This window comes from Conger conger, chromosome 12 (genome assembly GCF_963514075.1).
Source record: "Conger conger chromosome 12, fConCon1.1, whole genome shotgun sequence".
Taxonomy (NCBI): domain Eukaryota; kingdom Metazoa; phylum Chordata; class Actinopteri; order Anguilliformes; family Congridae; genus Conger; species Conger conger.
Window position 1 is genome coordinate 36,923,485 of NC_083771.1, and position 23,263 is coordinate 36,946,747.

The 23,263-nt window shown below is 42.2% G+C and overlaps 3 protein-coding genes across 5 annotated transcripts; 2 read left to right on the forward strand and 1 right to left on the reverse strand.

The window, feature by feature from the left end:
- The first annotated feature begins 205 nt into the window (after window positions 1–205).
- On the forward strand, window positions 206–8,823 carry hexb (hexosaminidase B (beta polypeptide)). 2 transcript variants are annotated; one of them, XM_061215684.1, is made up of 14 exons: window positions 206–500; window positions 904–1,049; window positions 1,619–1,684; window positions 1,915–1,961; window positions 2,477–2,587; window positions 3,214–3,315; window positions 3,626–3,758; window positions 4,017–4,197; window positions 4,460–4,546; window positions 4,736–4,808; window positions 5,398–5,572; window positions 7,501–7,591; window positions 7,813–7,917; window positions 8,470–8,823. In XM_061215684.1, exons 1-14 carry the CDS (start codon window positions 256–258, stop codon window positions 8,531–8,533), a joined length of 1,626 nt encoding a protein of 541 aa, XP_061071668.1. In that variant the 5' UTR covers window positions 206–255; the 3' UTR covers window positions 8,534–8,823. The 2 variants fall into 2 exon arrangements, with proteins under 2 accessions (XP_061071668.1, XP_061071667.1); XM_061215683.1 differs by lacking the exon at window positions 5,398–5,572 and adding an exon at window positions 6,566–6,746.
- Window positions 8,824–9,134: 311 nt separating this feature from the next.
- On the reverse strand, window positions 9,135–18,851 carry gfm2 (GTP dependent ribosome recycling factor mitochondrial 2). 2 transcript variants are annotated; one of them, XM_061215681.1, is made up of 20 exons: window positions 18,681–18,851; window positions 17,833–17,914; window positions 17,658–17,703; window positions 17,221–17,318; window positions 16,601–16,726; window positions 15,784–15,872; window positions 15,176–15,264; window positions 14,837–14,897; window positions 14,508–14,693; window positions 14,021–14,101; window positions 13,444–13,592; window positions 12,434–12,574; window positions 12,234–12,333; window positions 11,683–11,872; window positions 11,445–11,521; window positions 11,052–11,190; window positions 10,773–10,952; window positions 10,310–10,425; window positions 9,569–9,751; window positions 9,135–9,377 (listed from the first exon to the last, which is right to left on the reverse strand). In XM_061215681.1, exons 4-20 carry the CDS (start codon window positions 17,297–17,299, stop codon window positions 9,249–9,251), a joined length of 2,115 nt encoding a protein of 704 aa, XP_061071665.1. In that variant the 5' UTR covers window positions 17,300–17,318; window positions 17,658–17,703; window positions 17,833–17,914; window positions 18,681–18,851; the 3' UTR covers window positions 9,135–9,248. The 2 variants fall into 2 exon arrangements, with proteins under 2 accessions (XP_061071665.1, XP_061071664.1); XM_061215680.1 differs by lacking the exon at window positions 18,681–18,851 and adding an exon at window positions 18,012–18,554.
- On the forward strand, window positions 18,690–22,899 carry nsa2 (NSA2 ribosome biogenesis homolog (S. cerevisiae)). Its single transcript, XM_061215685.1, has 6 exons — window positions 18,690–18,875; window positions 20,065–20,252; window positions 20,674–20,824; window positions 21,404–21,583; window positions 21,883–22,075; window positions 22,659–22,899. The coding sequence occupies exons 1-6, from the start codon at window positions 18,873–18,875 to the stop codon at window positions 22,724–22,726; spliced, it is 783 nt and encodes a 260-aa protein (XP_061071669.1). The 5' UTR covers window positions 18,690–18,872; the 3' UTR covers window positions 22,727–22,899.
- Window positions 22,900–23,263: the final 364 nt, after the last annotated feature.

Sequence of the window (23,263 nt, forward strand, 5' to 3'; positions counted from 1 at the left end):
TAAGGTTGTGTGCTCAGTGAGTATATAGATATATTATATACCTACTCCCAGTTTGGGGAGCTGCGTTTTTTTTTTCAATCTTCAATCACGTAATTTAAACATGCCTCGTCTTACCTGCGTTCTGAAACCTCATATTGGCATCGCTCATCAAAGCAGCCTGCATATGTACTTCCCTTCTGGAAACAGACCTTGTGATCAGTCAGCTGACTTCTCAGTTAGTATAGTCGCACTAACAGCGACTTCGCTTCACTCATCATGATTGCACTGCTAAACATAGGAGCTCTGTTGCTCGTGGTTACTACATGCCATGGACAATATGAGCAAGAGGTGGACGTTCCTAACATTATAAATTCGGAATACGGGTCTCTGTGGCCTCTACCACAAAGTGTGCAGATATCATCAGTGCCATTCAGTCTAAGCAGGAATAGTTTTCAGATAGTCCATTCGCAGAAGTCTTCAGCTGGTCCCAACTGCGACCTTCTGCAAAATGCGTTTCGCAGGTAAGACAAACATGCATTTGCCAATTCATATTATTTGATAATGTAGCATACTTAAGATATAGTTACGGTTTAACTGCACACGAAGTATTTATTGTGCGATAAATTCTCTCTAGTTACCTAAGACGGCCCCTTTTTAGCTTTGAAGTAACATCATGACATAGCAAGCTAGTGTTTCAAAGGAGATTGCTAAATTAGATTGCATACGATGCCTAACGTTACTAGTTCCGTAAAATCTAGACGCATAGATGGTTAGAATCGGCGTGACAAAATGTAGGCTACGGTAGCTGCAGTAGCCTTACTTGTAAAACTAAGCTAGCTTTATACATTCATTTCCACTTTCTTTTTGGCTAGTTTAAAACCACCTTCCGGGTTGCAACTGGTCTGTTTTGTCTTTGTCTCGCAGGTATTTTGAATACATGTTTGGGTTCACTAAGAATCAGGGAAGGTACAGGAGTGGATTGGTATCGGAGGTGTCTGAACTACAGGTGTTGATCACATCGGCTGATCCAGAATGTGACGCATATCCAAGTGTAACATCTGATGAGTCATGTGAGTTTCCGTATTAAAACCCGTGATCATTTTTATTCAGTAGCACGAAGGTCATTGGGACTACCACACACAGTTCCGTCACCACGGCTGATTGCTGACAGTTTAGAGTAAACCGGAAGTATAAGAATGCTTTTACAGCGTACAGGATGCAAGTAGATTCAAACCGACAATATTTCACTCACTGAAGGCATCACAAACTTTGGCCAGTGCAATGAAATTGTAGATTCAAACCGACGATATTTCACTCACTGAAGGCATCACAAACTTTGGCCAATGCAATGAAATTGGCTCATTTCAATGCAGAATTTGGCGATTGTTGCTTTCACTCAAAGATTTGATAATTCTGTATGAATATAAAAATACATATCCGAGTCCTTTTGGATCTCTACATTTGGTACAACAAAGAGGTTAACTTTGCACAGAATAACCTGGCACATAGATCAGATTTTTGATCATTTCGAACTGTTCAAGCTCCTCATCCATGTGTGAAAGATTGAATTGTGATTAGCTTGAGTTGATCTAGAATTGCTCTTGTCATGTAATATTTATTTAACTTTTCTTTCTACCAGATGAACTCACTGTAGACCAGCCCACTGCTGTACTGACTGCTAACAAGGTGTGGGGAGCCCTCCGAGGTAGATAATTATATATTACTATGAACCATGCCTTTTGAGATGCAATGAGAAATGTGATAATCAGTTCAACTTTAATTATCATCAGTAATACCCAATTCAATTGCTGTGCTGGCCTGGTTGGGTATTATCTACAGTGTAGTTATTTTCAAGTGTCTATGTACTAATGTAGTTATGTCATATTGTGTTTCCAGCACTTGCAATACATTGTAAACATCTCTTTTTGTTACAAGGACTTGAGACGTTCAGCCAGTTGGTGTATGAAGATGACTATGGAGCTGTAAGTTTCTAATTATCTGTGGATGCATGGATGTGAATGGATAAGCCTAAATAACTGATACCTAAGCAAATTTGAGGGGCACCAATTCCGGCTTTTAACAATTTATTGCATACTAGGAAACTGAAAATGTGTAGTCTTACAGAACAAACCTGTTTTAAATTGTGCCCCTTTTAGAAGATAAAAAAGGAAATGGCCAAGGTCTTTTTCAGGAATTTACTCCACAGAATTCAACTCACACCTTAAATCATTATGCTGAATAAACGAGTTGTAGTTTATTATTCATTATTATTTCCGTGCTTCTTTTTGCTAAAGAATACAAAAATATTGCCAATGAGACAAGACTCATTTAATGTGTCAAGCATTACTTAAAACAAGCTAATATGTTCTACTTGAGAGAGAAAAAAGTCAATACAAGACTAAAATGTTTTGTACTTTGTAGGTGCACAAATGTATAACATGGTGTACAGTATTCCTTTTGAACAACACTCACTCTGCTTTCTGTTTACTTAAAATAGAGGAGCATTAACAAGACTGTGGTAAAAGACTTTCCCAGGTTTGCTCACAGAGGCATTCTACTGGACACCGCCCGCCACTTTCTACCCATCAAAGTCATTATGGCAAACCTGGTGAGTCTGGCATGTGTCTGAGGATTGAGATGAACGGGCACTGGATTTTCATTTAAAACATTTACACAAACACCGCAAGTAAAGCAGTGTAGCTGAATTCATATACATTTTCCCTTTCTATCCAGAGCTTAAGATGTTTAAAATAGGTGTAGTTTAAAGCCCATACTTTAAATAATTATCTTTTTACTACAGAGACAACACCTTCAACATTTAAGTCATAAATAGGAAAAATACAACTATACAAAATCAAGTTTCCTTGTGGAGATTACAAACGGCTAAAACTGAAATAAATGAAAATGAGATTCTCACAAGTAGAATTTTGCTGCAATGAAAAAGTGAAAGGTGACAGACAGACCAACCAACTCATGCATACATAATTATTCTTTCCTTGTAAACTGATTCCTTATAAATTAATTACCCTTGCATCATGCTAACATTATTCTGCTAATGCCCTTAATTGGTAAAGCTTGTGAACTAGAACTTTTTAACTTGTTCTTTTAAAATGACCCTTTTTTATGATGGAGACTTTATTTTGAACTGAAATGATAAAGTATGAATACATGTACATATGATTTGACTGTCTTGAGTGCTATCCTGTTTCACAAAATGATGTACCTGTTCAACAGGAAGCCATGGCGATGAACAAGTACAATGTCTTCCATTGGCACATAGTTGATGACAACTCCTTCCCCTACCAGAGTCCGTCCTTCCCTGACCTTAGCCAAAAGGTAAAAACTTTTTTCAGTAAATAAATAAAATCATTTCAACATATGTTTTGTTTCCCTTTGTCTAAAGATCCAAAACCATTTAGTGTGACAAATCTTATTAAAATTTTAAAAACTTTGAGTATTTTAAGTACAATGTTATTAAAAACTTTGTTTGTAGCTGTGTACTGGAAGGTGATGTTGTCTGTGAGATAATGGCTTTACATCAAAAGCATAACCACAGCAGCACAGTATTCTCCAACTGGAATATTGTACAAAAACATACTAGGCATGAATTGGAAAAAACATTTTCTTCAAAATGTTGTCATTTCAGGGGGCCTTCCACCCATATACACACATTTACACTCCATCGGATGTGAAGAGGGTGATTGAATTTGCACGGACAAGGGGGATTCGTGTGGTCTCAGAGTTCGACACTCCAGGGCACACTCAGGCATGGGGCAAAGGTGATTGTGATGGAAGTTTATATGTCCAGGTTACCTCAGGGTTTGCCTTATTCGAAAAATAGATGTGATGACAGTGGCTGTGATGAAATTGTATAAATTGTGGCTAGTCTACATCTATAGCATTAGTTGTTTTCATCTCAGACTTCTCATCTTTCATTTCATCTCAGGTTTTATAGAAAGGTCTTAATAGTGTGTGTGCTCAAAGGTGTTGATCCCGATTATAGAGGTTTCGTTGGTGATTCTCGCTTGCACATGCAGGTCAGATGGGGCTCCTGACTCCATGCTATGCTGGGGACTCTCCCTCTGGAACGTTTGGCCCCGTCAACCCCATCCTGAACACCACATATGAATTCATGAGTCAGTTCTTCAAGGAGGTTAGCGCTGTTTTCCCCGATGCCTATGTTCACTTGGGTGGAGATGAAGTGGACTTCACCTGCTGGTGAGTGGCTCTACTTACAGCTCTGATCTACCAGGAATATAAAGCCCAATGAGATTACTTCTATAATGCAATTCAGCTTTTATCATCTTCTCCATATGACTCTACCATGAGGCAGTAAATGTGAAATATTAAAATTGACCAAAAATGTCAGAATTATGTAGTGTAGACACAGGAAGCAGATATGATTTATTATGTACAGCATATTTATTTTTGCTATTATTATTTAATATTATTATTTTCACTAATTCTGGGTGTTCAACAGGAAATCAAACCCTGACATTCAGAAATTCATGGATGCACAAGGCTTTGGAACAGACTATAGCAAGCTGGAGTCTTACTATATCCAGAAGTAAGTATAGCACTATTGACTGCTGCCATCTTGCATGCATACCAGATATTAACATCATTACTGAAGAGAGCAAGAAAAATGTGGCGTCCACAGAAAAAAGGCAGAAATGGCCTTTATGTAGGCATTTATGTTTGTGTTTTTGTATGGATGGTATTCAAATGGAATGTGAACATTCTACTGTAATGGTAGGATCCTGGATATTGTTGCTTCAACCAGCAAGGGCTACATGGTTTGGCAGGAAGTATTTGACAATAAAGTGAAGGTAAGTGTTATTACAGTGGAATATATTACATTTCACTACAATCATGATTGTGATACTCTTGCTTTTTGCTTTTTACATTGCAATGCATGTACTTAACACTCTGGCTTAGGTTCTGTTGGAGCTTCATGCTGAAATGAATGTATGTATGGAAGGCATGTGAATTTCGGCATATTGTATGATTTGGCGCTTTGGCCTAACCTGAAATAGAATTTAATATCTATAACAGCTAATTACAGTTGCAAGCTTTTCCATAGGTGAATGTAAACTCCACCTTTTCCATGAGCGAATCGCACATTTCCAAGATTTTATTGTGAAATTACTCTCTAAGGCACAGATGTCAAACTCCTGGAGGGCCGTAGTGTCTGCTGGTTTTTGGGGTGTTCTGGGTTCATTCAAGTCATTGATTTGTTAAAGTATCCACATGCCTTGTTCTCAAGGCCTTAATTGGCAGCTGATTGAAAGGAAACCACAAAAACCCGCAGAAACTGCGGCCCCCTGGGAATTCAGTTTGACACCCCTGCTCTAAGGCATGCAATAATTATTTCAGTTTAGTAACTAAATGCTTATTTTTACTATTTGCTCACTGCAGCTAAAGCCAGATACAGTAGTGGAGGTATGGATGGGCAATAATGTGGAAGAAGAGCTGCAGAAAGTTACTGCAGCCGGGTACACAACCATACTGTCTGCCCCATGGTACCTAGATTACATTAGCTATGGACAGGACTGGCAGAAGTACTACAAAGTTGAGCCTCTCCACTTCAATGGTTAGTCAAGGTTTTCATCTCATATTGCCTAAAACCCATTTGTAAAATTGTCTTATAAAGCTAAAACTATTCTTTAAGTGAGGACAAATGACTAAAATAGTAGTTTAGCCTGTGGTGCCAAAATGTGTTTTATTGTTCCTTACCAAGCAAACATTTCAAATTTGAATACTGGGAACTTCAATTTCAAGCTTCCATTTTAAAGCTAGTGATGTGCATTTCATAAAGAAAATGTGGAGTGTGATTGCCTCACATCAGTGGACTATTGCTGCTACTGCTATGGTGGCTGGTGTTTAAGCGGTTACTAGGGTGTATTAGTTGGTTGCTAAGGTGTTACTACATGGTTGATGGGATCTTACTAGGTGGTTGCTATGGTCTTACTTGGTGGTTGCTAGGGTCTACAAGGTGGTTGCTTGGGTATTACCAGGTTGTTGTTATGGTGCACTGTGTGATTGTGTGACTTCAGCTGGAGAGGCAGCAATTCATTCTCTATGGGACTTTTCCCTGAAAAACAAATGAATATCTCAGAAATTTGGGGGAATTTCAAAAAGCTGTATACAAGCACACCATTCTGGACTGAACTGGACATTTTCCTGTTGATTTTGTGTCAGTATCTCAAACTGTCAAAGGAGAGGGTGGACAAAAATCTGGCGGAATAATAAAGTAGAATTTTGGATAACAGTAGTGTGACTTGCTCATGAGTTTAAATAGAGGCATCAAATATTTGGAGTTGGGTGAGAATTATGGCCTTGCATACATACATTGACAATACATGCCTGACATGTTTAACCATTATTACAGCAAAGAATACTTCCACTGTACTAACATGAATTACCTACCTACCTACTTACCTAATGGCTGCCCCTTCCTTCTGTTTACTGGTTGCACACTTTCTTATGTAATGGTATGGTAATGTTTCACCCAGCAGAAAATGGCACACACTCTGTCTGTAGGTGTGCTGTTATCAAGACACAAACTTGTCTGCTCTGAATGTAGATAAATCCCGACACACTGGTTCAGGTGTGGAAAGGAAATGAGCAGAAGTACCAGCAGGAGATGGCTGCAGTTACAGCAGCGGGCTTCCAAACCATACTCTCCAGCCCCTGGTACCTCAACCGCATCTCCTATGGGCAAGACTGGAAGCAGATATACATGGCTGACCCCCACAGCTTTAATGGTGTGTGCACTTTTGTCACCTTATCCAAAGCAATTCACTGTATTCTTAAGAGGAAAATGGGTTACAATAAAGATTCATTAAAAAAAGGTAAACACCCTGAGATACCCGCAGGCTACCAGCAGTAATCCGTAAGAGGCACACCTACAGCGCTAGCTCTCCTGTAGTACAATGTAGATTTCAGTGAATAAAGTTCTCACTGGCTTTTTGGTGAGGGCATTGGAGGTGTGCACAACCTTCTACTGCAGTGTCCTTTGTAACTATAGGCATAAATGGCAATTCCAAATTAGTGAAAAAAGAAAAGAAAAGAATTAACAGCATGAAATATTGTCCAGAGCGTATCAAGTTGTACACGTTTCATCGGTGGCCTACATTCTCTGCATATCTGTATGTTTGGATAATACCTCAGCTCAGAATTTACCCTGCAATTAGAGATGACAGCAGTTCTAAAGACACCTTATGTGGCGTCTGCAAGGTTCAGATGAATTGGAATATTTTATTGAAATGTTATGCTTTTATGAAATGAAGTGAAAGCTTGTTGATTGAGGTCACCAAATATTGCTGAGTGTCACATGAAATGGACAGCTAAAACATGTGGCTTGCTTTTGACCCAACATTTATTTTATTGCTGCGGTAAGGACAATAAATGTATTTGGCACCAAGTAGTTTCCTCATTGCTCTACTTTGTTATAGTTTCTCAATTAGTCGAGATGCAGGTCATTGGACCGGTTGAACTTGTTAATTGTGCATTAACCAGGAACCGTGGAACAAAAGAAAAAGGTAGTTGGTGGAGAGGCCTGCCTGTGGGGGGAATTTGTGGATGCCACAAACCTCACACCCAGACTTTGGTAAGAAAATAACACCTCCGATACAATTAACCTGCAGCCTTCTTCTCCATCTGATCTAGTAAATGTGCAGTCTGAATTACTTGGTGTCCTAATTCATATTGTATACAATTGTACATACGCACTTGGATGGAGATGGGAGATTATGGGACATAAGCAGCTCCACATCTCAGATTGAAGGATTAGTGGTGTAACACCAGTGTGGCTGGCTGTCACCTTGCTAGGCCCCGGGCGAGCGCTGTCGCTGAACGGCTGTGGAGTGACCAATCCGTGACCAACATTGACGATGCCTACAGTCGCCTCATCCAGCACCGCTGCCGCATGGTCCAGTAAGTGTGACATCGCGTGCACTGCATCGTGGGAAATTACATGCCTGTACTCTATTTCTTGGTATAAATAGAGGTTTGGCCATCTTTAGAGGCCACAAATGAGGAGATATGCATTGCCATTGAGTTCTAGAATATGGGGTCCTGGAGGGTTTGATGAGCAGGTGTTATGATTGCAGTAGCCTTTTTAGATCAGGTGAATGAATAAATGTTGTACAGTGCTCAGGTTAGGCATAAATAGCATATTGAAATGCTACATGTCTGATGGCAAATGCAGAACAGAATGAGCTGGGTAGTAATGTTATTTTCAGCCTCATTCTGCATCCAACTTGCACTTTTTTTGTCAACCTTTTCTTTTGGTGTTGCAATGAAACCTGTCTATGTGCATTCAAAATGCACGGAAACACTGCATTGTCAAAATATGGGGGGGGGGGGGTTGCCTAACCGTAAACTAATACAAAATGGAGCATGAAGTCAATAATGAAAGGAAATGCAGCTGTACTTGAGAAACGGTGCTAACAAACCCCCTCCTCTCCGTTTGTTCCCCTCCTCCAGACGAGGGCTCCCAGCCGAACCCCTGTACGTGGGGTACTGCGACCACGAGTACAAAGGCCTCTGATAACCGCTTACTGCTGGAGCCTGGGGATCCCCAGCACTAATGTGAAGCAAAAATCACTTCCGCACTAATGTTTTAAACCTGTTCATTGGGTGATTAGCTGCTTGGATTAAACAACTTTATAGATTCACTTATAAAATGCAAAACATAAAAGGAAATTTGCTATCTTGGCTCATCTTGGCTTGGCTATTTGCCATATACATTCTCAGCAAACAGATTTATTTTGAATGACCTTTTTATAAGCATTTGTATAATTATATAAAAAAAATAAACTTGGGGACTTTTTAAATGCATGTTGTATATATCTGAATTCATCTATGGATATACTATTGTTATATATCATTGTTGACCGGGGCAGTCCAGGTTAAAGGTCTGATTACACCTGGGAGGTGAAGATGGCAACATGGAGGCTGTTCAAAGCCCTCCCAGAGTAAAATTGCAGTATGTCAAATTGTATTACAGTTTATATTACTGCTAATCATCTGATTCCGTATGTGACCCAACAAACACAAGGGTCACTGCAACAATGAGATTGTAAGTTTATGCACATTTAAAACCATAAATATGCACCTATCCAAAAAGGCAGCTGACAAACACGCTGAAGCATGCGTGTAAAACTTTATTGAGAGGTAGGTTTTCTGGAATGATCCCTCTCGAGTCAGGTGAAATGGATCTGCACAGAGGATCATGGGACCACAGAAGGCAGAGCTCAGGGGCATCAGGACAGTCCTGCCATTTTGTGCAGGAGGACACTCTGCTCCTGGGGGCTCATAGCCTCATAGCTGGACAGCTGCAGGGAGAAGGTAGCATTCCCTGAGGTCAAAGTGCGTAGGACCGTGGAGTAGCCCTGTATCGGGAAACAAAACATGTTTCAGCATGATACATGACCTATTTACGCAGAGAGCTTTTATTACCCAATACCACCGTTGTGCTGTTAATGAGTAACTCCAGTGAATGTGTTTAGCGCATGAAGAGTGTGTCTCTGCAGGCACAGGGCAGAGTCTACCGTTAGCCACGGGCTGGTATTGTTGCACCCACCATCATTTCGGCCAGAGGCACGGAGGCCAGCACCACCTTGTTGTCGTGGCGACTCTGGATGTCATGGATGGCTCCGCGTCTCTGAGCCAGGTCCCCCAGCACGGAGCTCAGGTGCCCTTCCTCCAGCGTGATCTCCAGGCTCATCAGAGGCTCCAGCAGCTGCCCGCCCGCCTGCCGCAGGACCTGAGGGCCAGGGCCAGGGCCACACACGTCAACCACTTACTGCGCACCCCACACACTGGCTGAAGATGTAAAAACCTTTCATTTTTTGTGATTTATTTATTAGATTTTTTCCCCCACCCCCCACTGCATTATTTGGTTAGTGGTTATAAAATGTAAACAACAGGGAGAAAACATAATATAATATTACAGGTCATAATACCTAGCAATATACTCCTAAACAACAGATTGAAAATCTGAAGTGCGGAGACCTTTGCTTTATGAATTCTAGCAGTGGACTAACGCACACCTAGCCACTGTTGCACACAAAAGGTGTGTTGGGGGGGACGGTTAGCTAGCATTTTCCTTGCTGCGGTTGATTTTGGCAAATACATTTGTCAATTAATGATTTTATAGTATTTATAAAAAAATAAGTGAAAGTACTTCAGAACTAATTAAAATCTTTAAACGCACGTTACTTGAATAAACACGGGTCACGGTTGCCATCTGAAAAAAGCAGCCTTGTCCTCATACGAGAGTGAAGGGTGGGGGGGGGGGTGAGAGGAGCAGTGACGGTCTTACCTTCAGCATGCAGCGGGACACACAGGCAGACACCATGGCCATGGATGTTCCCGGCTGGACGCACACAGACTCCACGCAGGTGCTCACTCCCAGCACTGGGTAACCCAGCAGCGGACCTGGAGCAGTGAGGGCGGGGGTTACTGGTCGTGCAGCACTCTGAACTCATCTCATCTGCCACCACCATTTCACTACCTTCCTGATATGTGCCGATACCGGAGGGAAGTGCTTGGAAGATACACTTCTGTCTTCCAAGGCGCATACTAAGTAGGCTATATAATAATGTCATCATCATATGCCTGTGTAACAATATTGAACACAACGAGATGTCCCACAAACCACGGACCTTATGAAGTCCAGTATGGGCTGAATCACAGATGAAAGGTTTTTTTTCTAAAGTCACACAGCATTAGAGATGAAATGCAGGTGATGGCTTCAGTCAGAAGTCAGTCGTGAACCATGTTACCGTGCAGATATGAGCTCTGTATCCCATTCTCCACCGCCATCCTGACATCTGGATGAAGCTCCACTTCCTCTTTGTAGATGATGTCACAGGAAGTGCTGGAAGTGGTGTCCTCCCAGGGGCTCACAGACAGGCCCACCGTCACCACGTGCCTCTTGTCCCCCAGAGTCCGGTCCAGGGTGTCTGCAGACCGAACCCCCCCCAGCTGGGTTAGAGCACTGAGTCTACAACTGACTCTACAGTCAGGCTGTGCGTTTCACACATACGGGACAGCGCACACACCTGTGGTAGATGCCGTGTGGAGGACGGTTTCCCTGTACGCCACCTGCAGAGGGCCCAGGTCAGTCTCAATGCCGTACTCTCTTCGGATCCGATCGTGAATTATTTCAATGTGGAGTTCCCCCATTCCACAAAGAATAGTCTAGGGAAAAAAAACACACACACAACTTCCCTTGTGAGTAAACCCCAATATAACAATAGTCAGCAGTCACTCATTTTCTTCAGAATATACTGTTCTGAATGCATTTACCACATCAACAATGGCCTACTTACGCTAGCAAATTAAATATTGTGTAATTTTGTAACTTTGAACTTATAACGCTATGGCAATTAGACAGTGTGCCTGCTGTAAATGAATAAAACAGGGATTATGGGTAGATGCTGCAAGATCCTCACCTGTCCTGAGTCTGTGTCTGTTCTTACTTTCAGGCTGGGGTCTTGCCTCTGTAGACACTTCAGAGCATGCTCCAAGTCTTTACAGAACAGAGGAGATGATCGGTTTACTCACACCAACCGTACCTCCCACATGTACGCTCTTCTGAATCAGAGCACCTATAATACTGAAAGGACCTTCAACTGCTGGTTGGACTTCTATTGATGCTGAACATTAATAAGGAACTTAGTAGGTCCCCACCTGCTTGCTTAGCCATGGTAGGGGGCTCAATGGTGCAAAAGAACACCGGTTCGGGGACCTCTACTCCGGCCAGGGCCAGACTGCTTGGCCTCTGCTCTGAGCCTCTCTCCACCGCCCCGTCCTTCTGGGCCCGCCGTTCGGCAGCCACAGCCGATGCCTTGGAGGAGACTATGGTGTCCCCCGTCACCGTCTAGGACAGAATTCAAATGAGAGTCCCACTCGGGAAAGGAGAGCGGGCAGATAGGGAGAGGGCTAACGGTTCAGCTCCACCATACGGGTAGTCCACTGCCAAATGAACATTTTGACAGTCCACTGTCGTCCGGCGTGTTTAGGCCTACTGTAAGAGCTATGCCACCCCCTAGCACAGGGCTACTCAACCCCATTCCTGGACAAGTTCACTCCAACCCTAACAAGAAACACCTCATTCGCCAGCTAGCGATCGCGCTGAGCTGAAAACCGACAGGACAGTAGATCTCAGTGGGAACGTATGACAGGACAGGACAGGAGGGTACAGCCCTGCTCCAGCAAATATGACTTCGAGACAGGGCTACCTGTTTCAGACCCACGGTGAGGGCGATGTTGCCTGCTGTCAGAGAGGGAATCTCCACATGCTGGTCAGCAAACGGCATCATCAGGCGACTCATCCTCTCCCTGCAGGGGTCAGGAAACGCACGGTGAGAAGAGTGTTGCCTTGAGACAGGGGTGCTATGGGTGGCCATTAGGATATCTCTTAGCAGCGCAGTCCACATACGTGGCGTTCCTGTTGATGTTGTGGACAGAAGACTGGGTCTTCATGGTCCCCGAGTAGATCCGTACAAACACCAGGGGCCCGCGCTGCTTGTCGTGTAGAACTTTGAACGCCAGGGCACACAGGTCATCTTTGTACCATCGCCTAGGAGGAAAAAGCACAGCAGAGGTGAGAGCAAGCATCAAGATGGTGAAAACTGACTCAAAGGCTGCAGGCACAAATTCCAGGCAGGGGCTGTAAGCTGTGTAAGGACCTACAAATAAGGGCATCAGCTAAGGAAATGTGTAAAATAACCAGACCTGGGTCAAATACGTAATTGTTTTGGATTAAAATATTTTTTTTTTGTGCTCGACTGATCTTGTCTGATGCAATTGATCCAACCAAGAGGACCAGACGTTTGCACTCTCTGAGAGTGTTTCATTGGTTCCAGTACACCAGAAAAGTGTCTGTGAGTGAGCTGTCTGTATGTGTTTGTGAGTGAGCTGTATATATGTGTTTGTGAGTGAGCTGTATGTATGTGTCTGTGAGTGAGCTGTATGTATGTGTCTGTGAGTGAGCTGTCTGTATGTGTCTGTGAGTGAGCTGTCTGTATGTGTCTGTGAGTGAGCTGTATGTATATGTATGTGAGTGAGCTGTCTGTATGTGTTTGTGAGTGAGCTGTCTGTATGTGTCTGTGAGTGAGATGTATGTGTGTGTCTGTGAGTGAGATGTATGTATGTGTTTGTGAGTGAGCTGTATGTGTGTGTTTGTGAGTGAGCTGTATATATATGTATGTGTCTGTGAGTGAGCTGTATGTATGTGTCTGTGAGTGAGCTGTCTGTATGTGTCTGTGAGTGAGCTGTATGTGTTTGTGAGTGAGCTGTATGTATGTGTTTGTGAGTGAGCTGTATGTATATGTATGTGAGTGAGCTGTCTGTATGTGGTTGTGAGTGAGCTGTCTGTATGTGTCTGTGAGTGAGCTGTATGTATGTGTCTGTGAGTGAGCTGTATGTGTGTGTTTGTGATAGACTCACGCCAGGTGGAGGTGACGTTCATTTGGGGCAGGCAGGTAGGCGGTGATGGCATCCAGTAAGGGCTGCACACCTTTGTTCTTCAGAGCACTCCCACACAGCACAGGAACCCCTTTCCGGGCCAGAGTCACCCTGCGTACCGCAGCCTGCAGCTGGAAACAGAGAGAGTGCGCACTGCCTACTACACCCTGAACACACACAGAACACACTGCCTACTACACCATGTCCTGGAGATGAACACACTGCCTACTACACCCTGTCCTGGAGATGACCACACTGCCTACTACGCCCTGTCCTGAAGATGAACACACACAGAACACACTGCCTACTACACCCTGTCCTGGAGATGAACACACACAGAACACACTGCCTACTACACCCTGTCCTGGAGATGAACACACACAGAACACACTGCCTGATGCACTCTGTCCTGGAGATGAACACACTGCCTGATGCACTCTGTCAGGGAGTTTTACACAGAACACACTACCTACTACATTATATTCTGGAGCTGAACATTTGGCCAACGTTTGGATCTAGGGCAGCAGGCTTTGGAAATGTTTGACGCCACCTTGCTCACCTTTTCAGATGGGACAGCATCAAAATCCTCACCAAACTCTCCCAGCAGCAGTTCTGCAAATTCATCATCCAGATCAGCAACCTGTGAACACGCCCAAGCCACCACAACTTCACTCTGTTACCTTGTCTAGATTAGGGGGGGTGGGGGTAATCTTCTGAATCCACACTAAGACATGGATCCATTCCAGCTCCAATTCATTATAATGCGATGTTCTCAATGTAATGCATAGTTCACTTCCCACTTCGCAGAACATAGTAGTATGAGTCATCTATCCATAGAGACAACATTATGGAGCAGGAAAGCGCACACATTTTGGATACAGTGACAAATCTTAATATGAGAACAAAATCTAAACTCAAAGTGAAATCACTAGAATCAGACACTCAATTTAAGGGTTAAGTGTTAATTACAATTAGAATTGAAAAGTATAATAGAGCTATGTTTTTCAAAATGGCAATGACCATGCTTGTTCCTTTGTATTCTGTACCTGTTCGATCAGGCTACCCCTGGCCTCTTTAGCCTGGCTCAGGAGCTGAGCATTCTCACAGGAGCTGAGGGGAATCTTCTGGAACACTCGACCGTCCTCACTGGAGGATTTCACATTCCATATCACTTGCTCTTTGGTGATCAAATCGACCAATCCCATGAAGCCTTTACCACTACCAATGGGAATCTGCAGAAGATATTTTCATATTTAAGCATTTACAAAACAGGTGTTAGTAACAGTAATACTTTTTTAATGAACCATATTTGCCCAAAATGTGTGGAAGGGCATTAGTTACAATAATTCAATGACATGTCTGTAAGCATGTTTACCTGCAGAAGGACTGGATTGGCTTTCAGTTTCTTCTTTATGCTCTCAATGGAATACAGTAAGCTAAGGGACAATGTTCAAAACAGTTAAAACACAGCAGGACCTGAGCCCAATTTGTAATCTGTTTTTACAAATGTCAGAGACGCAATTTATCTACATAACAAAATAACATTTACACACATCCCAGCTAAATTCCTGACTTTAACTATTAATGGTGTTTAAGTTAGCATAACTCAGTCAAGATATGGGATGTGTAGTGTTTCAGTATTCACCACAACTTAAAAGAAATCAAAATATTTGTGGAATTCTGAGTATACTGTGCTGAGAGAAGGCTGTCCTACCAGGCTCCAGGCTTGTCCATCTTGTTCAGGAAGCAGACACGAGGCACACAATGCTTGTCAGCCTGTCGCCAGACTGTGAGAGTCTGAGCCTGTCACCCACCCGCGCACACACACACACACACACACACACACACGCACATGCACACGCACACCCACACCCACAAACATACATACACGCACGCACACATAAGCGCACCCACACACGCACGCACGGACACACAGGTGCGCACCCCCACACACAACCATACATACACGAACGCACACACAAGCGTACCCACACCCACACACACACACACACACACACACACAGTCATTATTCAGTCCACATGGAGCAGTCTAATAACCCCTCCTAGGTGACCTACATTTCAGCTCAATCATTGTATTCTGAGGGAAGAGAGTAACTCTTGGATGTGAGTTATTGACACAACACTAAGTTTATTCCCATCTTAGATTAATTGGAAATGTAGAATGAGTACTAAATACATAATGTTTTTGTAAATGTATTACTCAAAATGAAGGTCAAACAACAAAGGGGATGTAGGCTAATTGTGAAAGTCTGACTGAAAGTCAGAAAACTGACTTGAGCATTAAGTCAAAACCAGGCCCACCTCCACTCCGGCTGAAGCATCAAAAACTGCCACAGCCCCATCCAGAACACGTAGAGCCCTCTCCACTTCCAAGGTGAAGTCCACATGCCCTGGAAACAAAGCACCCCTCAGGAACACAGGAAATACTATACTCCCCTACTGCAGTTAGCTCTGCAAAAAACTGCACAACCTCAAATCACCACCAGTGGGCAAACAATCTTTGTTGAGTCAACAGAAATAGTTCCCTGTTGTTTACCATTTGAAACATGCATATATTCTCCAAGATACAAGAGCACTTGGGGCAATAACTTGATTATTGAAACATACCAAGCGTACAGAGTCAAGAGAAACACTCAACCCTTGGACACTTCATATGTTGTAAACATATACATTATGTGATTATGTAACAGCTGAATTTCTGTCTGGCTTGTATTAAACTAAGGGTGACCACCTGGGGGCAGCACTATTTCTACAAAGCCATGAAAACAATTGGCAATATCATTTTTCTGGCAAACAACCTTTAAAAATGTTTATTCACTTTCTGGAGTTTAATATACAGTATTTCAGTTTTAGTTATGCAGACTGTCCCACCCAGTTCTGTGTGCTATGAAAGATATTTAGGTTACTACAGAAGCCCTGCCAGCTTCAGAATGGGGCAATCATGGGTGTATGGTTTAAAAAGCACAGAAAATCGACTGCATGTAATTCCAACATATAATTAATGAGTGTAAGTGTTAAAATAGTCTAAATTACTTAATTAAATTAATCAAGAACTTACACTAAGACTGGAATATTATGCAAACGTCAAGAATGTGAACAATCGCTTTAAGGTCCATACCTGGAGTGTCTATGAGGTTTATTCTGTGTTCATTCCAATCAAAGGTAACAGCAGCAGACTGAATCGTGATCCCCCTCTCTCTCTCCTGCACCATGAAGTCTGTTACTGTGTCCCCATCATCAACATCTGCAAGAACATATAAAGACACCACTATCAGACAGGATGATTAAAGGGATAATTTTGGAATGAAAGGCATATGTCTATATAATAATCTAGAATCTAGATTATTTCACAAAGCCCTTGTCTGGGAAAAATATGTTATTTTACCCACTGATATAAATGGGATGGCAAACTACTTTAGAAGCAGTGCAACAGGAGTTTCCAGCCCAGAATATAATCCAATGACAAGTACACTAACAAGAAATTAACATGACTAAACCATTTTATTTTTACAGAACATGGGATATGCCATATCATTGGCAGTATAAGCGTATGTGATATCTTCAAATGCACATCAATTCAGTTTGTCACCCTAAAACTAGATTGACATATTCTGGGTTCAATTCTGCACAGATTTATGTGGAATAAAAATCCAATGATTCTGTGCCTTCCATGGCTGAATGTCCCTGTCCTGAGGCATGAGACAGACGATGAAAGCAGATGGTGAAGGACAGCCTCACCCCCCAATGCACGAGTGTAGCCCGAGTAATACAGCATCCTCTCAGTGGTGGTCGTCTTCCCAGCATCTATGTGGGCCATGATGCCAATGTTACGGATTCTATAACACAAAGCAAGGCCAAAAGCAAAAGCATGTCACTACCGAAAACCACCATCAACGCTCAATGAATCAAGAATAATATGAGCAAACTATCAACTTATTTTAGGTTAATGACATTGCGTACGGATGTGCTGATAAACACACAAATAGATTGTTCAAGCAACATATCTCAACTGGAGTCTCATGGTTACCTGCAATTTAGCATCAGTATATATTTTGATATTATTATTATTCTGATATCATTGCAAGACACAACTTCCAAAATTCATAAACCAATCTGTGATAACACATTACTGAGGAAGCACAAGCCTGTATATCTACGTGGTACAAGTAACTTACCTAGATATATCTGGATTGACCACTGAGCGTACTGATTTGACATCATCTGTAAGACATAGAACAAAACTAAGCTGAACATTTCTCACTTATGCAGTTTTACGAAATACAGACTAATTTATAACTACCCACCAACACCCTTAGTTATGCAGCTAAGTTATATAGATAACCAATGCACCTGGTAGAAAACTGTAGTTCCTTTTCCACTGTAACTTCCATCTGCACCATGTTTCAGCTCCATTCCTCAAACACCGTGGACACTGAAAAGATGTTGAACATAACACATGTTATTTCTAACCAAATTCAAAGTAAGCAAAAATTTCAGGATATTGTCTATGTTGATGTAACGTTAATTACCCCGACAAGGCTATTGAAACACTTCAAGGTCTTTTCCAAAGCCAATCTATGTAACATCGCTACTTTCTATTCCAACTTCCTGTCTTCTGTACCTAAAATAAATATTATGGTTCGCTATTGAAGTTAATATATCTGGCTAACTATTCTTTCCAAAATATCGAAGCTTTAACATGATTAGTTGGATAAGCAAATGATCCAGCTAATCATAAGATAGCTATAAAACGGGCTAATTTCCTTGAGTTCTTTTACTTTTGCTCCGACGGACCAAAATACTTCAAAAACTGCTAATGTCATTTCACACTAATGAGTTCATATAAAGGCTGTTTCTTTTAACATCTGAGTCAAAGCGTGTTAATTTTCATTGTATGTTATGAACCGATATAAATATAATGGACTAAGTCACTACAGCTTCCCATAAAGCTAACGTTCTCACGTTCTACTCTACTATCAGGTGTAACATCATAATAGATCCTCTAGAAACGAGTGTCCTTGCTTTGCAGTTCTGGTTTCTGCAATTGGGCAGAATAATTCGATACAATTACAAAATTTATTTATTGTTCCATTATAGATTTATTATGGATAAGTGAAGGCGTTTAAGTAAATACACGTGTAATATATCTTAATCCGAAAGTGATAGAGATCATAACACAACTCTATTTAGTTACTGACGCTTCTTCCTGTGTGACAGAGGTATCCGGATGATGTTCGTTGTTGTATTTCCTTTCAAGAAACGGGCTGGGGAAAACAAGATCAAGTAACCCAGGCCCCAAGTTAAATACAGAAAAATAAGGCAAACGTGAAACAACCCATACCCTGCGGATTACATTTTGTTACTGGAAGACCTGAAGTACAAAAGGAACCATGGTAAGATTAATACGGTAGAATACATGTGTTGTTATAAATTAAAATAAATGAGCACGTGGCCGAGCTGATCTCTCGTTGCTAACTAACAGTTAGCTAGCAAAATCCAGCTACGTTAGCTAACTAAAGTTTTTATAATGCTGCAATGTTGTGTTGGCTAAAAACGCATATTTCCTTACTATCTGATTAACTTTACATTATCATTAGGCGTCAAATGCTTATTGCATGAGTAAGATATTTCGACATAGCTAAGTTAATGTTGTCGTAAAATGTACTTCTTACGACGCAGAGTCGCTCCCTGATTTATTTATTTCGTTTACATTCTGTGACTACAAACGAATCAAACTGTGTTACCCTTGCAACACTTCGACTTAAGCAATGCAGGAGTTTGTGCCGTTTTTCGACTGTCCTACGAGTGAATATTTCGTCTTTTGTGGAATGGTTCGCTCGCAAGATCGATGCAGTGACAATATATTGTAATTTGTCAGTATTTATGACTAATGTTGACAGTAAGGGGAGGGTATGAGGGGATAATCAAATTTTGGTGGCGGCAATAATGAAGCTTCCAAAAGCAGACTCTCCACCTATTGTAAAAATGCAAAGTCTGAACCGAACTCGCGGTGCATAATCCTCGCTTCATATGCTGTATCTGCAATGTCTTGTTACCAATAGTGAGGAGGGGGAGGGGGGGAAGCAAGTTTTTGGGAGGTGCAGCTACCAAAAGTTGACTATTTGGCTCTCTTTTTTACTTGTGGTTCTCTTTAAAAGAACTATGTGTAAAAGCACCCAACAGTGTAGCGTGAGAGTCAATAAATTGGGGCAACACCGGCATTGCTTGTGTTGAAAGTGTTAGTTGGATGTGCATCTATCCTGAATGTAAACAAAAACGTAAACAATTCATGGTAAGAATACATTTTATGTGAACATTCACTATCTGGTTGGCAAGAAAGATTTAAACTCAAGCCAGAATCCTCAGTGGGTGTGTGCACCACGGCTAGATACTTACCTATTGAGTTAGTTACATTAGTCAGCAGAGTTTTAGTTCTTGCTAATTTACAAATAAGTTCTTGATACTGTAAGTATATAGTAAATATTATGTCATGATGTGTGTCAGTAAGGATTTGCTTGTTAGTTAGCATTACTAAAAGACACAGACTCAGTATTTAGCTTTGCTCCCACTTGTCACTCACAGCCTCAGAACGAACACATTGAGTTACACCGCAAACGGCACGGTTATCGCCTGGACCACCATGAGAGAAAGAGGAAGAAGGAGAGTCGAGAAGTCCACGAGCGCTCACACAAGGCTAGGAAGATGATCGGATTGAAGGCCAAACTCTACCATAAACAGAGACACTCCGAGAAGATCCAGATGAAGAAAACGTAAGTACTTGCCACTGTAAAATTTCTGCCATCTCTCATGCAAGTGATCTTTGCTGTTGTCAGGACTGAAGCTCCTTGCAATGTGAAGTATGCTTTTAATCTTATTTCAATCTTATTTATATAGTGCCAAAACCAGTCAATGTCATGTGGTATTAGGCTACATACTGTTTGGGGATCTGTGACTTTTAAAAGCACTAGATATTATTTGGCCAGATAAAGGTGCAATTAATGTTTGGGGATTGCTTTCCGTTTCCTACTAGCAAACCTGTAGCCTCTTGATACTGCATTGAGAATTGAGAATGATATATAATTTGAAGTCTTATTCTCCTGTAGAACTGTAGCTATGCATGGTACCTTACTGCTAAGTACTTAGTATTGAAGTTCATCACTGTGTTCCCCCCTTTTTATGTGTTTAATGTAGCATTAAAATGCATGAGCAGAGGAAGACTAAGCAGAAGAATGATGAGAAGACCCCACAGGGTGCGGTGCCCGCCTACCTGCTGGACCGAGAGGGCCAGTCCCGGGCCAAAGTCCTCTCTAACATGATCAAGCAGAAGAGGAAGGAGAAAGCTGTGAGTACCTCATAATGACCAATACGGCATCTCCTGAGTCCCCCTGAGGAATTCCCTCTTAGTGAAGTGACACTGTACCATCTGATCTATTCCCGAGTCATTGACCCCCAGATCATTGGCCACAGCATTGCCCTGTGAGAAGGGGTTCACTCCACGCCTCATTGTAGAGTAGTTATAATGTTTTGCAGGTGCTTGTATTCTGCGTGTCCTCCAGTACAGTAACTGCACAGTTCAGCTGATCGATTGGAGTGAAGAGAAGTGCCGGCTGGCTTGCACCTTCCATTACATTACATTACATTAATGGCATTTAGCAGACACTCTTATCCAGAGCGACATACAGTTGATTAGACTAAGCAGGAGATCCTCCCCTGGAGCAATGCAGGGTTAAAGGCCTTGCTGAAGGGTCCCTGTCATGTACCTTAACCACTACGCTGCAGGCCGCTTTAGAGGAAGCGGCCTGTAGTGGAGGAGTTCCTCAATTAGTTCCTTAGAGGAGGCTCATGCTACTGTGTGCCCTGCCGAAAGGACTCAAAAAACATTGGAGCAGAAGATTAAAACAAGTTTGGTTTTTCTCCACAGGGTAAATGGGAAGTCCCATTGCCAAAGGTTCGGGCACAGGGGGAGACAGAGGTGCTCAAAGTTATCCGCACAGGGAAAAGACAGAAGAAGGCTTGGAAGAGGATGGTTACCAAGGTCTGCTTCGTTGGCGACGGATTCACTCGCAAGCCACCCAAATACGAACGATTCATCAGACCCATGGTAAGACCGCAGTGTGACTTCACCCATGTCGGGGTTTTTTTTTTCTTGGTTAATAGAAAATAATCCAGTTATTGTGTAGCACATACCTGCAATATGGTACATGGTTGGCATTTATATAGCGCCTTTATCCAAAGCACTATACAATTGATGCTTCTTGCTTCTCATTCACCCTGCCTGAGCCATGTCGCCCCATATGGGTCTCTTAACATAGTGGAGCATTTATTTTAAGAGCGTACCGACTCATTATCTGAACGGTGTATGTATGCGAGTCCAAAATGATTGACCTCTGTCTTTCGCAGGGCTTGCGTTTCAAGAAGGCTCACGTAACGCACCCGGAGCTGAAGGCCACATTCTGCCTGCCCATCCTGGGGGTGAAGAAGAACCCGTCATCCCCGCTCTACACCACGCTGGGAGTGATCACCAAGGGCACGGTGCTGGAGGTGAACGTCAGCGAGCTGGGCCTGGTCACGCAGGGTGGCAAAGTCATCTGGGGTGAGCTCCTGATCCGCGCCAGTCTCATCCCCTTCCTTCTCATCTCATTCAGTACCTGCACTTCTGAGCCTAAGCTGCTGCTGCTGCTGCTTGTAGGGACTCAAAAGTGATTGATTTAAGTCCCAGAATCTGGTGACTTAGTTATTGAATACATTGTTTCCGCTACATTCAAATAGTGGTGGCTGTAAGCTGGTACGGCCTGGTAGCCTACTCCACACCACCAAAAGATGTTCCACAGCTACAGCGCTGCTCCAAATGAAATGTGTGGAGGAAACACTAAAATAAAATAAAATGTAGGAAATAATTGGCAAATTTAGTTGCAACTGGAGGGAAGTCACAATGACACGCCCGAAAACAGTAACTGTCGTGTGATGTTTTTAGGTGTGCCAATTTGACTTTTATCTGGCCAAATTGAAAGCTGACGCTTTTATCCAAAGGGCCCAGCAGCTGCATGGGGGCTTGAAAAAAAGCATATAAAATGTATATACATATATTTTCGGTTCAGATTTTATGAATTAATTAGCCAATTTTTAAAGTTAAAGTATATTAATTTTTAATATTATGTTTTTGTTCTCTCTTGTAGGTAAATTTGCTCAAGTGACGAACAACCCGGAAAACGACGGCTGCATTAACGCAGTTCTGCTTGTGTAAACGGACTCTTTATGAACTGTGCCAGGTGTACAGAGACCAGGACTGGGTCTGACGGTGAACAGCAGGACTTCACATTCACGGATCACCGCAGTCAAATATCTGCAGTTTTGCATGCAGACTTTCTGCAAACTATTCTCCAAACAAGGAGTAAATAAAGGGTTTTTTCAAATCAATACTTTCTTCTTTTCCACCTCTCCCACCACCACTCTCGCTTTGGAGTTCAACGTTATTACCGTTCTATTTTGTGTGACCCCTCGACATCAAAGACCCATCCCCTCCCCCACTCTATTTTAACACCGCTAAATCCCCCTGCCCCATCCTCCCCTTATTGATACAATGTCGGTCTGCCCCACCTCCATTACCAAATGGTGAAAGGGGTGAGAAGGAAAAATAATCAATCATTCAATACATTTCAAACAGTGCAATAAAGGTACAAAGCCATCTTTAGAAACGTATGTGAATATCCTTCATTGCACACAAAAACATTAAGTCCATTTCAGTATAAATGCTACTAGTGATGTGTCAAATGTGCCACCT

Excerpts from the sequence above, each read along its gene's own strand:
- gfm2 (XM_061215680.1), bottom strand. The coding sequence starts at position 18,068 with ATGTTACATAGATTGGCTTTGGAAAAGACCTTGAAGTGTTTCAATAGC. Across the intron at positions 14,694-14,836 it reads CCAATCCAGTCCTTCTGCAG|ATTCCCATTGGTAGTGGTAA; the intron begins GTAAACATGCTT and ends TATCTTCTGCAG. Across the intron at positions 11,873-12,233 it reads TCACCGTGGGTCTGAAACAG|ACGGTGACGGGGGACACCAT; the intron begins GTAGCCCTGTCT and ends ATTCTGTCCTAG.
- nsa2 (XM_061215685.1), top strand. Across the intron at positions 20,825-21,403 it reads AGAAGAGGAAGGAGAAAGCT|GGTAAATGGGAAGTCCCATT; the intron begins GTGAGTACCTCA and ends TTTTCTCCACAG. Across the intron at positions 21,584-21,882 it reads AACGATTCATCAGACCCATG|GGCTTGCGTTTCAAGAAGGC; the intron begins GTAAGACCGCAG and ends TGTCTTTCGCAG.
- hexb (XM_061215683.1), top strand. The coding sequence starts at position 256 with ATGATTGCACTGCTAAACATAGGAGCTCTGTTGCTCGTGGTTACTACA. Across the intron at positions 1,685-1,914 it reads GGTGTGGGGAGCCCTCCGAG|GACTTGAGACGTTCAGCCAG; the intron begins GTAGATAATTAT and ends TTTTGTTACAAG. Across the intron at positions 1,962-2,476 it reads ATGAAGATGACTATGGAGCT|AGGAGCATTAACAAGACTGT; the intron begins GTAAGTTTCTAA and ends TACTTAAAATAG.